This window comes from Perca fluviatilis, chromosome 3, assembly GCF_010015445.1.
Source record: "Perca fluviatilis chromosome 3, GENO_Pfluv_1.0, whole genome shotgun sequence".
Lineage (NCBI taxonomy): Eukaryota > Metazoa > Chordata > Actinopteri > Perciformes > Percidae > Perca > Perca fluviatilis.
In genome coordinates this window covers 42452529-42471351 of record NC_053114.1, presented here as the reverse complement: position 1 = coordinate 42471351, position 18823 = coordinate 42452529, and the positions used below count along the sequence as shown (strand labels likewise).

The 18823-nt window shown below is 42.3% G+C and overlaps 1 protein-coding gene across 4 annotated transcripts in view; it reads left to right on the top strand.

Moving 5' to 3' along the window:
* LOC120556187 (multiple epidermal growth factor-like domains protein 11) overlaps window positions 1-18823 on the top strand; it is a 182714-nt gene that overhangs the window by 118785 nt on the left and 45106 nt on the right. For all 4 annotated transcript variants that reach the window (XM_039795619.1, XM_039795621.1, XM_039795620.1 and 1 more), the window contains exons 8-11: window positions 1302-1422; window positions 3777-3913; window positions 7858-8070; window positions 11101-11275. In XM_039795619.1, coding sequence (XP_039651553.1) covers window positions 1302-1422; window positions 3777-3913; window positions 7858-8070; window positions 11101-11275 — 646 coding nt within the window. The remainder of the gene's footprint in view (window positions 1-1301; window positions 1423-3776; window positions 3914-7857; window positions 8071-11100; window positions 11276-18823) is intronic.

Genomic DNA, 18823 nt, shown 5'->3' with positions numbered 1-18823 from the left:
TATTACCTGACTTGTTGTCAGAGTTAAAGCTAATAAAAACGTTTCTAACTAATCCAGGTCACTCCACATGGACAGCAACTAACATTTACAACCTGATATCATATTACAAATTACATGTGACCTCATAAAGTTTCTTACCATCAGCCAGATGTTAACTCTGTAAGTCGTGTACCAACCATTTAAAGCGAGTTCTTCCGACTTGAGGGGCCGTTTAGTTGGGAACACATTTTTCCGATTATTCCAACACCACATGTTGTTATTGAAAAACTTAGGGGCAGCTTGACTATGGATACGTGAAGAAGGTCCGGGAGACTTTGATGACTTACACGGAAGCATTTATTGAGCGCTCAATCAAGGAGATTAAGGATCAAGCAGTACAGTTTAACCACAATGTGGTGTTGTGTAGTGCCATCCCAACTCTGAGGCACTCTGCATCTCCAAGAGGCATTTATTTCATGCTAAACACGTGTAAAGTTTGGGTCATGTAAAGATATTAATGGCCGGGCAAACACAGATGCTCACCTAAATCTTCGCTCTCTGGGGAATAACTTCAGGAGTGTTTCCGCCGAACTTCAAAGGAGACGCTCCTGAAACACAACATTTCCCCATCATGCAGCTTTGACTCCCTCCATCTCTAGAGACACACATAAATTCATACTTGAACACAAGGACAGGTTTTAGTGATGGAGTATGGCCTGTGTGTGTGTGTGTGTGTGTGTGTGTGTGTGTGTGTGTGTGTGTGTGTGTGTGTGTGTGTGTGTGTGTGTGTGTGTGGTAGAGCGAGTGAGAGAGTGATGTGATTAGCTTTGGAGCGGTACCGACTCTAGAGTCGTAGTGTGTTTTCTGACCACGGTGGGAAATCTGCAGCAGGAGAAGTTAACCCTCTCCTTGATTTTCTCCATGTTGTTTATGGAGAAGGAGAACCAGGAAATGAGTCGGGGGAAATGCAACGCTACCGAGCGGCGTGCGTCGCAGCAACATGTAGTTAAATCTTTTGTATACGTCAGGCTACGGCATAGGGCCCGGGGTAGGGCCCGGGGTAGGGCCCGGGGTAGGGCCTGGGGTGGCTCTGCTTGACGCTTATCACCGCCCAAGACGATTGTGATTGGTTTAGAGAAATGCCAATAAACCAGAGCACGTTTTTCTCCCATCCCGTAATGCTGTGTGGACTAGCCAGACCCTCCTCCACAGTGCTGTGGAGGAAGGTCTGGCAATGTGAGACTGTGTCGTCAGCGGTGAGGTGAACTGTCCCATCACATCCCAACATAAACACCCTGCTTCTTCTGTCCTTTTCCCTGCAGCTGTGAGGAGCCTTGTCCTCCAGGTAAACACGGCTCTCTGTGTGAACAGCGCTGCCCCTGTCAGAATGGAGGAACGTGCCATCACGTCACCGGAGAGTGCTCCTGTCCCGCCGGCTGGGTGGTACGACCTGCTCCACAGCCACAACATCATCAGCTAGTGTGCATGCTTATCGGAGTTCAACTAACCCAAATCTGAGATCACCATGTTTGTGTTTGTTATTTCATATCACAGTTTTTCCATGTAAATTTTTTTTTTTTTTTTTTTTTTTTTTTTTTTGGAGTAAAAAAAAAAAACATTTTTGTCGCCACAGCAAATCTGTCTGGTTCAGCTCTAGGAAATTGTACAGTTTAACAGAACCTTTGCTTTATTATCAAACAGCAAGCAAACAATGGAAAAGGTGACATCAGATTTTGATAACACAACAACTTGCTTGTAGTTGCAGTTCATGATTTTAAATAAAAACAAAATGGATGGCTGCCCAGATAGCTCAGTTGGTAGAGCAGGCGCCCATATATAGAGGAGGTTTACTCCGCGACGCAGCGGGCCCGGGTTTGACTCCGACCTGCGACCCTTTGCTGCATGTCACCCCCCCTCTCTCTCTCTCTCTCCTGTTTCATTTCTTCAGCTGTCCTGTCAATAAAGGCTCAAAAAACAAATGGATATTTAAAGCTGGCACTGAAAGCTTGGTCAGATTCAAAGTTTTGTTGATTTTTGTTTACAGTCTCCTGATCTGAATCATAATTTGTCTATTTCACGATACAAGTTTAAGACTACTAAAAGAGTCTTCTAAAAAAAAACACGTATTCCTCACACTAAGGTTATGAAAACGTACCATGTTGTTATCTGTACTGAAAATCAACTAATGGCACTTTTATCAAACCATTTCAAATAATACCCAGCTGTAGTGACAGAATAGCTTTCTGTTATTGTGAATGAACTCATGGTGCCTATTCCACACGTATATTAGCTTGATTGCTTTGTTCCGATTCAGGGGCTAAAATTATACTGAATTGTTGCATTTATCCTTTGATTCGTTTGCGTTCACGCAGATGTTTAACAGCGGTCCAAAGCAAAGTTGTGAACAAATGCCATGCGAGAGCAAAGTGTTCTCTCATTGGTCAGAAATCTTTTTTTTTTTTAAGATTATTTTTTGGGCATGTTTAGGCCTTTATTGACAGGACAGCTGAAGAAATGAAAGGGGAGAGAGAGGGGGGGTAATGACATGCAGCAAAGGGCCGCAGGTCGGAGTCGCACCCCAGGCCCCATGTGTCAAGGAGTAAACCTCTATATATGGGCGCCTGCTCTACCAACTGAGCTATCTGGGATTTGCCTCAGGCCAGATTTCCCTCTTCTTTTTTCGCCAGAAAAGAAACAAACATGGAGCACCATAGTTGTGAGTCAGTTGTTTCAATTGCTGGCGGTCACATTGAAAACAAACCGTTCCAGGGGTCGTTTGGAAGCGAGCCGAGAGGACAATGGTTGGTTACCCTTTTACAAAACGGTAGTTACCCTTTTTCAGAAGGGTAAAGGGTAGTTACCCTCAGTTACCCTTCGGAAAAAGGGTAACCAACCATTCGTTACCCTTCTGAAAAAGGGTAACTACCCTTTTCAAAAAGGGTAACTAACCATTCGTTACCCTTCTGAAAAAGGGTAACTACCCTTTCAAAAACAGTAACTAATCATTAACTACTTATTTTTTTGTGTACCTTATTGTAAAGTTGTTTTTGGGGATCTCGGCTCTCGCTTGTTTTGTCCCTCTGAGTGCGATTGCGGTGTTCGTGCAGTATACGCCCAAACAAAACCATCTTTAGGGAACGCTTCCGGTCTCGGAGCAACTGCACCAAACAAGCCAGGAGTGAAAACAGCCCCAGTGATTTTATTTTAAAATTCCCTGTGTGGTCTTGACCAACTGCCACTTTGCTTGTTTGAAAGCCATGATGTCTCTCTCTCTCATGGGTGGGCCAAATTCTCTGTGCGGGCAAAGCAGAGAAAGGGGAGGTAACCTTTCCCCTTATGATGTCATAGAGGGAAGATTCCAGATCGGCCCATCTGAGCTTTCATTTTCTCAAAGGCAGAGCAGGATACCCAGGGCTCGGTTTACACCTATCACCATTTCTAGCCACTGGGGGACCATAGGCAGGCTGGGGGAACGCATATTAATGTTAAAAAACCTCATAAAGTGCCATGGGACCTTTAATTTCCTATGAATCTGATCGCGGTTACGTGTCAGTTAAACTTTTTCTGTTTAACAAAGGCCTAAAATGCCTAATTCTTTTTAAGTCAATTTAAGGTTATCAACCAGAGCAGAACATTTTGATGATTAACAATCCTTTCTACCAGATACATACAGACATCACCTCTACCATCTACTGTGACAAACTTTATTCATTCATAAAGTGTACGGTCATTCCCACAGTAATACCTTTAAACACTTTGTATTCACATGTTTGATGTCATGTCGTCTTCCTCCTCAGGGTCCGGTGTGCGCACAGCCGTGTTCCTTCGGATCATTCGGCATTAATTGCTCGCAGGAGTGCACGTGTCGCAACGGAGGCCTGTGTGACCACATCAGCGGCCAGTGTCAGTGCACCGCCGGCTACATCGGGGAGAGGTACAGTGTGACAGCGTGACCGCACCATTACATCAAAACTTTATTGGACGCCCTCAGGGAAATTAACTGTTTGGAGCAGAAAATATTAGTAGAATTCAGCCGGGAGATAAGATAAATATGAGCGCAAAGATTTGTAATAAATCGTAAATACAGAGGGGGAACTGATAAAATCAGTTGGTGTCAATGTAAATATGTTAATAGGAAATACGAAGGAGTATTTAACATTTATGTATGAAATGCAAAGCTTGACAGCACTTGAGATGTTACCAGCATGTTACCATTAAATTAGTAATGCGTGAAGTATTTTAATGTTGTGTTCACAGTATGGAATCACTTTGGTGTCAGATTGTGACATTTGCATTAAAATGAACTGCTGTATTCCTCAATATAGCATGCTTTGTTCCCAAAACACATCGACCGTCTCGCAGCCATCATGTTTTCTATCATCAATTATTAATGTGACGTCGTAAGATAAATATATAAACTGGCGTTATTACATTACATTACAATCTTCTTTTTAAAATAGGTTTTGCAAACTACAACATGTGATCGTTAATGGATTAAAGTGTTTCCGAGAAAAAATAGAAATTCATATTAAACCATAAATAAACATGAATATTGTTTATTTGTATTTATTTTTTCAAAATACAGGACATTTCATCCCTTCTTTTTTATTTTTTAAGATAAAAAAGCAAATTCTACTGATTCAACCCCTTTTGTTAAAAATACAGTATAACCAAAGACCATTGGAGATTAAATTTATAAAATTCCCTTTCTGTTCTCCTCATTTAAAATAATTGTTTGACTCATCCTGCACTCGAGGGCTCATAAATAAGTTCATCCAATCAGATGGGATTTTACTTAAAGCTGTAGTGCGTAGTTTCTGTCTCCCCCATGAGGAATTCTAAGTAATGACAACAACACTGTCGGCGCGTCCACATGATACAAGCCTTCTGTGATCGCGTTTCACCAAAAGCCATTTGAAATCGGTTTCTTCTTTCTTTCCTCCATTGTCTCTGATACTATCTATTCGTTGAAAAAGACTCTGCAGCCCCACCTCTTCTCTGGTCAGCTCTGTCTCTCTCCTCCTTCCACTCTCTCCATCTTTCTCTCTCGCTCTCTCTACCTCCATCTTTCTCTATCTCTCCTTCCACTCTCTCCATCTTTCTCTCTCTCTCTCTTTCTCCATCTTTACTCTCAATTGAGCCAAATTACCTCCATTCATTTAGGCCCCAGACAGGTGAATTAGCCTACACGGAGTAATTCCTAGATTGAGTTCTCTTCCTCTCCATCCACGTTCTAATGGAATAAGCCGAGATAAGAGTCCTGAGGAAGTCGCCATGATTTAAACGTGACACAAAACACAAATCCTCCCGGAGCCATTTTAATTGAGTGATTTGTCTATTTCTTAATGGTTTCAACGTGCAGACGTGTTGAGAATGATGCCGAGCCATCGGCCTAACTAAGGCGTTACCTTAAAGAGCTGGTGCTCATTATAAAGACCACTCAGGGTCTCGGCATAATGTTGGAGCCTGTTGACCCTACACTGGTGTGAGTGTTTGTGATGGTCGAGTACATGTCATCTGTGGGGAGAAACTCCCGCACACTGTCCAACTTGCAAAAAATATTGAATGCAATAGTAGGCAACGTTTTCTTGCCAATCTTCAGGTAAATGGTGTTACATCCCGAGAAGCCCTCTTTTATCGGAGGTGACTGCTTTTACTACACCAATCAACAACTTCCACGTGATAAATGCATAACATTCATACATATATACATTACTATAGATAGAGTTTGAACTTAAATACAACCCTCTCTATAGTAACAATAGTATATACCATATCAGAGCAATGTATAGTACATGGATGTTGATTTCTGTATAATGAATGCACTCAAAAAATGATATAAAACATTCATAAACAGACCTTAAACCTTAAAACCTGCTGGTACCTTATCCATTAATAGATGAATAGAGAAAAAAAATATCACGATAAAAACAACAAGAGCCCTCACAAATAAATAATGGGAGAATAAGGTTCTCTCTGCAATTGTGGAATAATAACACCACTCTGTTTTTTTTGTATTTCGTGTCCTTGAGGGCCGAGAAAGGCGCCTTTAAATAAAATGTATTATTATTATTATTATTATTTTTTATTTTGTTCGCTGGCAGCAGAAGAAAACTTTCCAAAACTTTATATATTGTTATTGGGTTTCCAGACAAATTACAGATAATAAGTGACTGAGTTTGAAAGCCTCTGAACACCCCCACACAGGTGATTTTAATTATTCTGGCTGATCAGACCTCTGCCCAGGTCGAAGTGGGCTGGAGCTTTGATATGAGTTTATTAGGTCACAAATTTCATCAACCTTCATGCAACTAGGACTACAGTTGAAAATTAGCCGACTGGCTAACACTGGCTCTTTTACAGAAATGTTGATTAATGCGCATTGTCTTAATCAAAATACATAAATCTTAAACCAGTAAAGAGTGTTTAATACTTCTGGGTAAAATCTACGCTGTGGCTACGTACGTAGGTACGTGGAGACCTACGCCGGACACTACGCCGTAGCATTAAATATGGAACCCACGCAACTTCTAGCTAAGACCCGCCCTTCAACAGCATTCACACACTACTATTGGCCAGCGTCCATGCTTACGCAAGGTAATGTAACCCGATTTGTTCAGGTCCTATGCCCTGACCAATCGGCTATCCTAACCTTAACCACTCGAGGTCAATGCCTAACCCCAACCAACCAATCGGCCTGCTTCGTAGGACGGGACTTGCCTAGACGTTACATGGGATCCATAATAACGCTACGCCGTAGGCTGACGTGCACCTCTCTCGAAAAATGTAACTACACGTCGCGGCGACGCACTTCGTGTCTTGGTAGCGTTGCAATTCCCACTCATTTCCTGGTTCTCCTTCTCCATAACAACATGAAATCAAGGAGAGGGTTAACTTCTCCTGCTCCAGATTTCCCACCGTGGTCAGAAAGAACAGGGGAGACTCTTTGTTCCTCTCACTATGACTCTAGAGTCGCTACTCGCCTTGAAGATTATAATCGTCACTCTCTCACTTCTCCCCCGCTCTACCACACGCTCCCCACACACACGCGTGCCGACTCAACGCACACACCAACGCACAAGTATAGACTTCAGGCCACTTACGTAGGCTACTGCGAAAGCTCTGCGTGGAGCCTCCACAGGACCATAAATCAAAGGCTCAGGAAGATGTCATTCAATCAGTGTATACGCAGCCACTCAGTCCTGGGAAGAGGTCTAATCAGCTAGGATAACTGAAAACACCTGTGTGGGTGTTCAGGGCCTTTAAATGAGGCTTTAAGTAACAGTTACAAAACAGAATATCAAAAAAAAGAAAAGAAACAGAGCGCCTGAAAAAAAAAAAAAGAAAGACACACAGAAAAAACATTAAAAGTTAACAAAACCAGACTTAAAAACAAACAAAGCAAAAAAAAAAAATTTCAACCAATAACTATGGTTCCCAAAGTGGGGTCCGGGGACCCCTGGGGGTCCCCGGACCCCAGTTTGGGAACCACTATTATAGGTGACGTTTTTAGTTTTTTAAGTCAGCTTTTGTTTACTTTTTTTAATGTTCTTTTTGTCCAAAACAGAATATAAAAAAAAAGAGGAATCATTTTTTTCACAAAACAATGTCACTATACTTCCATCCATAAGTAACACAATGACAGAATGTATGACTATTTTGGTCCTGGCTTTCTTCCACTTTCTGTAATAAAACAAATCTAAAAGCAAAGATCATATCAGATGGGGGTCCATGTTCTAATTTGTGTCAGTTTAGGGGTCCTTTACTCGAACAATCTTGCTCATTCAGCAAGTTTGACCAGAAACATTCAGATTTAGAAGTCTGTAGTATGTAGATGTTCTACATGTCTCACCACTCCACTTTATTTTTCCAACCCAGATGCCAGGATGAATGCCCAGTTGGCACCTACGGGCCGCAGTGTGCCCACAAGTGTGACTGTCAGAATGGAGCCAAGTGCTACCACATCAACGGGGCCTGCCTGTGCAATGAGGGCTTCAAGGGCCCCAGCTGCCAGGACCGCTTCTGTCCCGCCGGCCTGTACGGACTCATCTGTGACCAATACTGCCCCTGCAAAGCTGCAAACACACTCAGGTACTGGAGTGTGGGTCAATGACGCACAAAAAAAACCTGCTATGCTTTTATACTCTGCAACACAGTATGAATAGAGGAAGCTTGTGTTTGAATTACTGCTTGTTCATCCCTGAATTATTGATGTCTTTGCACTTGTGTGTACAGTTCTTGCTCTGCTAAATCATAATCTATAAAACGTTCCATTCGAGATCCTTTTGTGAAACTCTTAAATGTTAACCAAAAGAAGGTCCATGTGCAATTTCATAATTTTGCATTAGGGATGTTATTGATATGATAAAGTGTTGACCGTTGACCGACAGTAATCATTTTGACCGATTAATACTATCAGTTAAACAGTTGAAAACCATTTTATGAAAACAAATAGGGCCGCAACTAATAATACTTTTCATTGTTGATTAATTTGTCTATTATTTTCTCAATTATTAGTTGTTTGTCTTGGCGATTATATTTCTATTGCAAACAGAAATGACTTGTAGACATTACGTAGCCTGTCCAGTGCTGAAGTCTTCCGTCTTTGCACGTGAAATTTTGAAATATTTTGCCATTGCCTTGTGGCCACTTGTATTAGGCTTAAAGCTATTTTGTTGAATATTCTTTAGCCAAATTCAATTAACAACTGCATTCATATTGAATGTGCTGTGTGCAATATCTGCTTTTAATGGAAACTAACGAGAATGTCCTGCACATTGCTGCAGCTCCTCTTTTCACCCTGTGTGTTGAGCTCTCTGTTTTAGCTACAGAGTGAGACATCACACTTCTGTTCCATCTTTGTTGGGAGTCACACATGTGCAGTAGCTAGGTAAGGACTACTAGCTAGAAGCTAGGGACTGCTAGCGGTTAGCCACCTCGTTCTCAATGGCAAAACATCTGCTACAACCCTATAGAACTACTTCCATGTCCCTCGTCTGCAGTTATTCCAAAGTTGGAAGTGCGCCCTCGTTTAGAAGAAGTCTCCCAGCTAATCCTGCCTTGTACTGACCGAAGTTGGAGAAACAGCTAGCTGATGTGGCTTTAGCTAAAGTGGTTAGCTCACACCAAATGTTTCGGCCGATGACGTAGACGGCCCTGCCGATTTTGACCAGCTCACCCGGAGACTGAAGGCAGGACAAATTCAGAAACCTGAATCTCACTCAAAACTGCATGAATGGGTTTTTTTTCCCATTTTTGTATGCGTGTGGAAGCACCAGAGACACAAAATAACACCCCAAATCCCCACCCCAAAGTGATTTCTTTCATAATATGGGTATTAACAAACTAATAACGTCATATATAATTATATATCAGTCACAGGGGCTATTTTACTGAAAAAGGATAACTTTTGAGATTCTTTAGGTAAAGGATCTGAGTATTTCTTTCACCATAGCTACAGGCTGCAGCCGCTGGTTATGTAAAGCCGTTATATGAAGCAGCAGGTATGATATTTAATCTCTGTCAGCTCAGAAACAGCAGCAGGTGGTGGAGCTGCTGTGGCACACTTTAATTCAACCTTTTCACAGCTTCTAAGTGTTTACAGAGACAGCAGAGTTATTTACATTTAGATTCAGCCACTTTAAGCCCTATTAAATCTGTTTATTAGTAAGGTCGGGTTTTGGAGACATATATAGTATGACAACCCGCCAATATTAGTCTTTTATATTGCTCAACAACTCCTTCGTTCATTGTTCAATACTGAGGCATATACGTAGGGCTTCAACTATGGATTATTTTCATTGCCGATTAATCTGTCCATTATTTTCTTGATTCATCGATTAGTTGTTGGGTCTATAAAATGTCAAAAATCAGTGTTTCCCAAAAAGCCCAAGATGACGTCCTCAAATGTCTTGTTTTGTCCCCAACTCAAAGATATTCAGTTTACTGTCCCAGAGGAGAGAAGAAACTAGAACAATATTCACATTTAAGAAACTGACATCAGAGAATATCTGATATTTTTCATAAGGAATGACTCAAAGTCTTTACTTGATTATCAAAATAGTTGACTAGTTGATTAATCTTTGCAGCTCTAAAAAATAAAAAAGTTATTAAAAAACGTTTTAATAGGCTATGCAATCTTTTTCTTAACTGCTAGTTAATTTAGGTAGTCAAGTTGTGTTTTAAGCTATCTTTTTTTTTTTGCTAAGTTCGTGGCTCTCTGCTGGACAGCGCTCACAGCGGAGAGCTACGTGACACATGCCACTATATCGATGAGGAGTGGCGGGTTAAATCGGCCGTCCTACACAGAGTATGCCAGGCAGGCACACAGCTGACTACCACGCTGGTGGAGACATGCTCGGGCATATGCATCGTGGACATTTACAGGTCGCGCGGACACGTAAGCAGTTCCAGGAAAGTGGTTGCATGTGTCCAGTGCAATGCACTGAACATCGTGGCTGCACACCCCGTACACACCTTTCTGCCGACACTGAGCGGAGAAGTACGTACCTCCCGGATGGATTGCATTGCCAGACCTTCCTCCACAGCGCTGCAGAGGAGGGTCTGGCGAGTCCACACAGCATCACGGGATGGGAGAAAAACATGCTCTGGTTTATTGGCATTTCTTTAAACCAATCACAATCGTCTTGGGCAGCGCTAAGCGCCGACGGAGCAACGGTGCCTCTGCAAAATAGCCTCTGGAAGGAACTTGTTTTGGTGGAACATGTGTACGTTCAAAGGTTGTTTTAATCGTGCAACAGAAAACTCAGATTGGACAGATAGTCTAGCTAGCTGTCTGGATTTACCCTGCAGAGATCTGAGGAGCAGTTAACCATAGTCCTCACAAATCCACCGGAGGTTAGAACGCCAACACAAAGGAAGAGGAAGGGGACGGACATCCGGCCGAAATGAAAGACATCTGGTGGAATTTCCAGCGGTAGCTGAACAATCCCGGATGGGTAACGTCATGAATATAGTCTAGATAATAGTTACTGATCAGGTGACAAGGGTTGGCTATCGCTCAGAAAAAAACACTCTAAATTAGCATGCCTACTTTTCATGCAGATAAAAATATACACTTTACTATGTAACTGACTGACTTCTAATCTCTCGCCCTCTCAGCTGCCACCCTCTGTCCGGAGAGTGCACCTGTGCAGCAGGATGGGCCGGGCTTTACTGCAACGAGACCTGTCCGGCAGGTTACTACGGCGGGGGCTGCAGAGAGCCGTGCACCTGTGCCAACGGAGCCGACTGCGACGGCACCACTGGAGCTTGTGTGTGTGCTCCGGGGTACATAGTAAGTGCCGAAAACACAAACACAAAGCCGTGGTGATTCGTATCTCACGTTGATAAAGCTTTCCAATTTGCTAAATCATTCTAATCACATTAACATCAGGAGCTGCAGATGTTTAATGAGATTGCTTTTGAATACTTTAACCTCTCTGTTAATGTAAAGTAAACAGACCATTTAAATGAGTCTGTGTCTGTTTAAGTTGTCACAAGAAACTCCTGCTGGACACAGTTTCACTGTCTTTTGGTTTTGCAGAGAAACACAATTTCTTTGAGTTGAACAAGAGGCTGAATGAATCACTTCACAAACTTCTCCATAGTCAGTGTGTTAGCTACAGTAGATGGAGGTCGGCGCGCCCCCAGTTTGTAGAAGCAGGCAGGAGACTGACACGGAAGCTAAGCTATGTCCTGCTGTGGACGGGGGCAGCAGCTCAACACATTTTAGACACCTAAAAACATCTATATTAGTTTAAGTGGACGCTATATTTGGAATATTTCCAGCGCTTCACCTTGCTGTCAGACAGCCCTTTTACGACGGGGAACTAAAGCCGTTATTTCTGCTTTTTTCAAAGCCACCAGACTTCTTTGACAAAAAAAAGTCATTTTACCTGGCAGAACACGGGATTTAATGCTCTACCGCTGCCTCCATCGCTTAATCTGTGTTATTGTATGACTTTGGTGTTTTAAAGGGTTAGGAACTAACAAAACCAACAAACTAACTAACCGATGGAGGCAGTGGTAGAGCAGCAACTCCGTGTTCTGGGAGGTCAAATGATGTACTATTACATTGCAGCAGCTGCAGGTATACATAGCAAATATGCCAATATATAGTATAATCAATAACAAATCAGTTTTATAAATCTTTTACGTACCTTAAAACAATATTTTAACAAACAAATATGGTCTTGTGTCTAGGGTTGGGTATCGTTTGGGTTTGTTTCCGATACCGGTGCTAAAACGCTACTTTTAAAACGGTGCCTAAACCGATGCTTAAAAAAATAAATAATAAAAGATCACAAAACAACAGTCGGCAACATTTATGAACGGTTTGTTTATTGCTACGGCCATGTGGTCTAAATTTAATGATTTATTAAAAATGTAATAACAATAGCTTATAACAACTCTGCAACGTCCGAGTTACGGCCTGCTTAACGACCCTACTTGTGTCTCCACCACACCATTACATCTGCATTACATCCCGAAACAACATCTAAATTGCTGTATATTCGTCCAGAAGTTTAGTATCTTTGTTCAGGTGCCTGCTTCAGCTGAGGTTCAGTCCAGCCAACATGTGAAGATGATGTGTGCATAATGTGTGCCGGCTTTGCAGCAGCAGCAGGTGTAGAACATGCTCTATAACCTGCTGAGGTTCATTTATCAGGTGCTGTTGACTCTGCAGGTTTAGCCGTAGAGTTCCTGTGTATGTCCTGTAATGGAGAAAGGCTACTGCAGCTGCAAACCCATGATATAGGTCAACCTGAAGGATAAAAAGAGTGCGTCGATGTCAGGGCAGGGTTGTGTATGCAAGCAGTAAAAACAGTGTTGGCGAGAGTAGATTCACTTTATCTCATACTCTATGTTCAGCCTGTGTGTTTGTGTGTGGACTTGTGTAGCTATCATTGGGAGACTAACCTTTTGGTAGTTGTAAATGTTAGTAAATCATTAATAAATGGTGATGTGTTTCACACTTTACAATAAGGTTCCCTTATGCCAGTTGAAAAAAAAAAATCTTAGCAACTCATTAGTAAATGGTGATGTTTTACACTTGACCTTTTTGCAGTTATAAATGCTTGTGACAAAGTCAGTGAACCAATGCAAAGGATGCTGGCTGTTGGAGAGACCAAGCAAGGTAAATCTACAGCTTAGCAGTACAGATACATGTGGGCTCACTATTTGGCAAGCAACAAGGGGCTGTTGCCCTTTTTAATTTAATGAGTTATAACATCTTATTAAAGGTACACTGTGTAGTGTTTTAAGTACTTTATTAGCTAAAATAAATGTGTTCATTCATAAATATGTCCTCATTGGTGTAAAATGACCTCTGCCAATGATCTGACTTATCCTCGTAAGCGAAGAATTTCTTATCTGTATTTACATTGGACGGGCAAGTCCAAGGAGGCTTCCATGTCGTACGCCATTTTTAAAAACTATAATGGCTGAGAGGGACATAGTGCACTAGCCTACCTGTCTAGCTAATCCACCATGCGTTTTCGTTCAGAGCCAGCGTCACGTGACTGAAACCAGCTGAATCGGAGAAGATCAGTGAGAGGCGCTTGTCACCGCCCCGGCAAATTTGAAAGCCTGCACTGCACTTTAGTTCATAATGGATAATAATGATCGTACTTATGCCGAGCCACAGGAGAAGGAATCCTCGTCGCCGAAAGAAGTGAAAATTGGAAAACATGTTGTCATAGCTTCTTGGTACATAAGAACACGCATTTGTAAAAGCGAGGCGCTAGAGAGCACTATTCGTTTGAATGCAAAATACAATTTCACCGCTAGATGGGAGAAATTCCTACACAGTGTACCTTTAAAGAGCTATAAAGGGTTCACAACCTAATTAATAAACTAATTCCAAACCGTTCTTAAACCCTTCATAAGGTATTGTAAAGTGGTACCGACTTGGAAGTAGAAACAGGATAAATTGTAAATGTTGGATTTATAATTGTAGATAGATTCAAGCCAGGCAAGTGTTAATATTAACGTTGCATGCAGCAGTGTGGGTGGTTTCTGACGGGTGCGTGCAGCAGTAACAGGAGCGACTCTGTGGCCCGGCCCTCCCGGTGTGTTCACTGATCCTGCAGTGACTGAGCGGAAAGCGGAGACGAGACACCTAGGAGCACAGAGATGACAGCGACTTTGATAATTGGACGGAGAACATCAGGGATTCTCAGCAGATGAAAGTAGGATGACGCTGCAGACGAATGTCCGTTTGGTTTGTAGCAGCTAAATTCAGATAGATGTGGCTTTCAGCGGACTGTTATTGATTTAAAGGGGATTTAGTCTGCGCTGGTGATTCACAGTTTGATTCTCTGTGTGTCACCGTGTGGACATGAAACCAGCTTTAAACAGAATTTCTGTGTGGTTTTGTCAGCGCTTTGCACAGTTTCGATCGATATCTGTAAACATGTGCAATTCTGAGCCAATGTTTGAAATCTACACGACTGTCTGAACAACACGACTGATGTGTCATCAAGAGGAACTGTTTCAGGGAAAAGGACAGAATTACAGAAGGTTTTCCCCCAAACAATTGACAGTTATACTGATCATACACTAGAAGACTTTGAAAATACCCTCTCACATCTAAAGACAATGCATCATAAGTCACAGAGTTTTAGTCAGAGATTGTAAGGTTTTTCAAAGACTGAGGATCTTTCAGGGTCACTATTTGCAAGACTACACCTGGATTCCTTTTGAGATTATTTCCCAATGTGCTTCTGGGGGACATTTCCAATAAATAAAGCTGTTGAATGGAGCAGAAAGAGAAGCAGCTACCTTTGTTTGTCCAGTGGTTTGTTTTGAAAAACAGGACAAAAAGAAAAGGAGAAGACACTGCAGAATATGGACACTACCCTGTATGGTCTCCACTCTATCACGGCACAAATGGGACACGTCAAACAGGAACTCTTGTTCACTCATTTTTGTTTTAAACATGTAAGGGTGGTCGGCTATTTCTGAGCAACTGTCTTTGTGTCGGCTGGTTTTGGCGAACAGTGCCCTGTATCGCCTACCAGGGAAGGAGGTTGAACAGTTTGTGACCCGGATGCGAGGGGTCTGCTACCCATTTCCTGACCCTGGACCAGTACAGGTCCTGGATGGAGGGAAGGTCGGCTCCCTGATGAGTAACACAGGATAACTCTTACAGTAGTTCTCCACAGTTTGTCATAGCCAGTCACACACCGAATGCTATAACAAATAAGAATGTAGTGAGTTCAAGCTAAAATGAAACTAGCAAAAATGTTACATGTTGACAACAAATGAACAGAAAAACACCATTTAAAACAATAAAGAAACTGAATGCTGAAGATAAATAAATACAAAACACAGTTTTACCCATGAGTGGCGATTCAAATAAATATACTCTATAATAGACCTTTTTCACGGCAGACATGTTGACATGTCATAGTAGGAAAAGCACAGGTGTATTCAAAACCATTAATGATGGCTGCATTCCACTTAGGAGAGGTCCTGGTATTAAACCATTACTAATGGCTGAATTCCACTTAGGAGAGGTCCTGGTATTAAACCATTACTGATGGCTGCATTCCACTTAGGAGAGGTCCTGGTATTAAACCATTACTGATGGCTGCATTCCACTTAGGAGAGACCCTGGTATTGTGCATGCTGACTCACTGAAATATCTTACTGGGACACTTGATGTAACTGAGCCATCGTTAAGGTTATCAGTTTCAGCTGTGCTTTTCCTACTATGACAAGTCAACATGTCTGCTGTGAAAAAGGTCCATGGAGCTAATGTTGAGGCGGTTTACCTTGGAGACGCCACATGCAGACTGTAAATACATTTTTGGGGTGCACCACTCAAGTCTGCAGGGGGGCTGCAGAGGCCACCCCCAATACACACAACCAGATCTCCATGGCAACCACTTTTATTTCTACAAAAAAATCTCCAGGAAATAAACTAATTCAAAACGAGATTAAAAAAAAGCAGTATAAAATGAGACAGTTAACAGTATAAAAATGAACTGATGACTGATAATTATTCATACAAAATGTATATTGAAATGAATACACAGTGACGGCAAGTGAAATCATTAACTCCGCTACATTTGGATAAGATAAATAATGAAACAAAAACATCCAAGCCTCTGAGCTCAGCTGAGCCTCGTGTTTGACAGGATGTCCTCGTGAAGCCAGTGTGTCCCAGTGACCGCTGATTAACTTGTATTGCTGATGGCAGTTACTATAAATACATCACACTGAGCCAAAACCCTGCACACATGAACATGGAAATGATTAGCTAATATAGATCTTTGCGAATTGTTTTTATTCTGATAATACAAAGAGGTCGTTTCTGAGGGGTTAGACCAAGCCCCCGGGAACAGCGCCACGTCTTAAAGCCACCATGGGCTTAGTGGATAATGGTGGAATAGCACCCCTCTGGGCCAGAACGACTTTTCCCATAGACTTTGCATGGCGAAAGAAACTTCTATATTTTTTATTTTTTGGGGGGTACATCAACTTACCAGCCCGAACGCTTAAAGGGTCCTTGTTTAAAACATCACGTTTTTGTTTAGATTATTTTTGGGGCTTTTCCCTTTATTATAGTGACAGTGGATGGACATGAAAGGGGACGAGAGATGGGGGATGACACGCAGCAAAGGGCAGCAGGTCGGATTCGAACACGGGCCGCTGCAGGACTCAGCCAACATGGGGCAAACGCTCTTACTGGGTGAGCTGGAGGCCGCCCCAACATCACATTTTTAACATTCACTAGTAGCCGAATCCAGAGTTATTAAACTAGGCATGATGAACGTGCATAATGGACGCGAGCAGACTGCACTGTGCGCGCTCATATGACCCGAGGTCCTGTAGCTGTAACAATGGATAATGCTAACGCTAATGGTTGTAATTCACCATGTGTTCTGTTAATACATCCATGGTATGTATGCTGTGAAGCCTGTAACGTGGATGAGAAATGAAGCCATGGATGTTATTAAGAAAAGCTCTGTTCACAAAACTGCAGGCCAACCTTAGCAACTAGCGCTAGCTAGTAGCTAGCTGGTAGCACGACATAATGATTACATCTCCTTGGTTTTCTAAATACATCCATCGTTTATTTAGATAAGCATGTAAACGACCGGGAACAACGAAAAACACAATGTTTAATGTTAGTGAATGTTGTAGACAATGAAAACGGCGAGTTCATGAGTTCGCCACTTGTAAGAGCCACGAGAGAGAAGCTCATGAACGAGCATGTTGCTACCGTTTGCTACGACAACACAAACAAACTGTTGCTAGTGCGCGTGTCCATCGTGACGTCATGGGCCAGTCAACGCGGAAGATCGGAGCTCCATGTTTGCTTTATGTGCTTTTGAGCACTCTCATCGGAACGAACAGGGCTTCCTGCCGAACGCTGTATCCAGTTCTCTTAATACATCCATGGGCTAGACAGAGCCCTGAGGGCATGGGGAGGGATAGACGGAGCCCTGAGGAGATGTTACTTTTGAATCTCGCTAGCTTTCCAACATTACCTTCCCTGCCTTTAACAGGCACATCCTTGTTTTTTTTTTGTAACCTTTATGTCCTCTGCTCCACACTCACACTGTTACACATTCACACCTGGAAGATATAATACAGTAGATGTGTGTTTTTTGCCATCTCCATGTAAAGAATTTGAGAGGGTTATACACCTGCTGGCCTAAAAACACATTCCTCCAATAGATGGAAGAGCATGTAATTGATGTGATTTTCACCCCAAAGTGATTAAATTAATCCTGTTTGAATACAGTGTACTTATTTATTGCCTCTGATCTCAGATGTGAGGTAAGAAAAATTAAAACAACACGCTAATAAAACACCACACACTGTCTTTGAATTCCAAATGGCATGATAAATATCAGGGTCCATCGATCCCCACGTATTTATTATTCCAGAGGACACTTGTTAGAACTCCGAATCCCCCTGGGAAATTCTGAGGATTTTCCTTGTTGGGCCCACTCACGTTATTTATTAACAAAGGTTTTTTGTGCTTAATTCAACAACTTTTTAATAAGGCTCCTCTCTTCTCCTATCTTTGCACATTTGCGCTGGCTTTGTGAATATTAGATTAATAGCAATTTAAAGGCAGCAGGTTGGGTGCAGGCAGCTTTAATTAGCACAGCTTATATGTTAAATAAAAGGTCCTGATCAATGCGCCGGCGTGCTGGAGGTTCAGGTTTATGTGGAGCTCGTCTCACAGCATAACGGTGCAGAATAAGGTTAGACATCCTGCTATAATGCCAAGCTGTCTTTTGGGCTGCTCGGATCATGTCCTCTATTGATTGGACGAGCACAGACGTGGTGTTTCTCTGCGGGTGTTTCATCAGCGATGATCGCCTCTCTCTCCTCCATAATACATGTGCTTGTTTGCTTTATCTCCGCCTTCAACTTCAACGCCGTCGTGGTCCCAAGCAAAACCTGTTTCCCCCTGGAGCTGAGCTGTTGCAGAGTAAGATGGTGGTGAAAGCTCACTGTCAGTCATGTTATTCCTGAAACTCGAAAACCCTGAAACCCTGCACATACAGTCGCAACAACTGAGCAGGCCATCTCATGAAGAATACAAGCAGCACAGACAGCGAATGAGGGCTTCCGTCATCATGAAACGCCTCTTTGGACCATTATCAACGGTGGCAGAGAGAGCTTAACACACTGCAGCTAAAGAAAACACATTCAAATACATTTATTAATGTAGCAGACTGGCAGGTGTAGGTTTCACATCTTTAAAATATGACACAATGTACAATGCGTTTGTGTAGAATTCTGACACTCAGGTAAAATGCCGGAGGGTAAATGTGTTGCACTGAATAGTGAATAGGGAGTGAAATAGACAAAACTG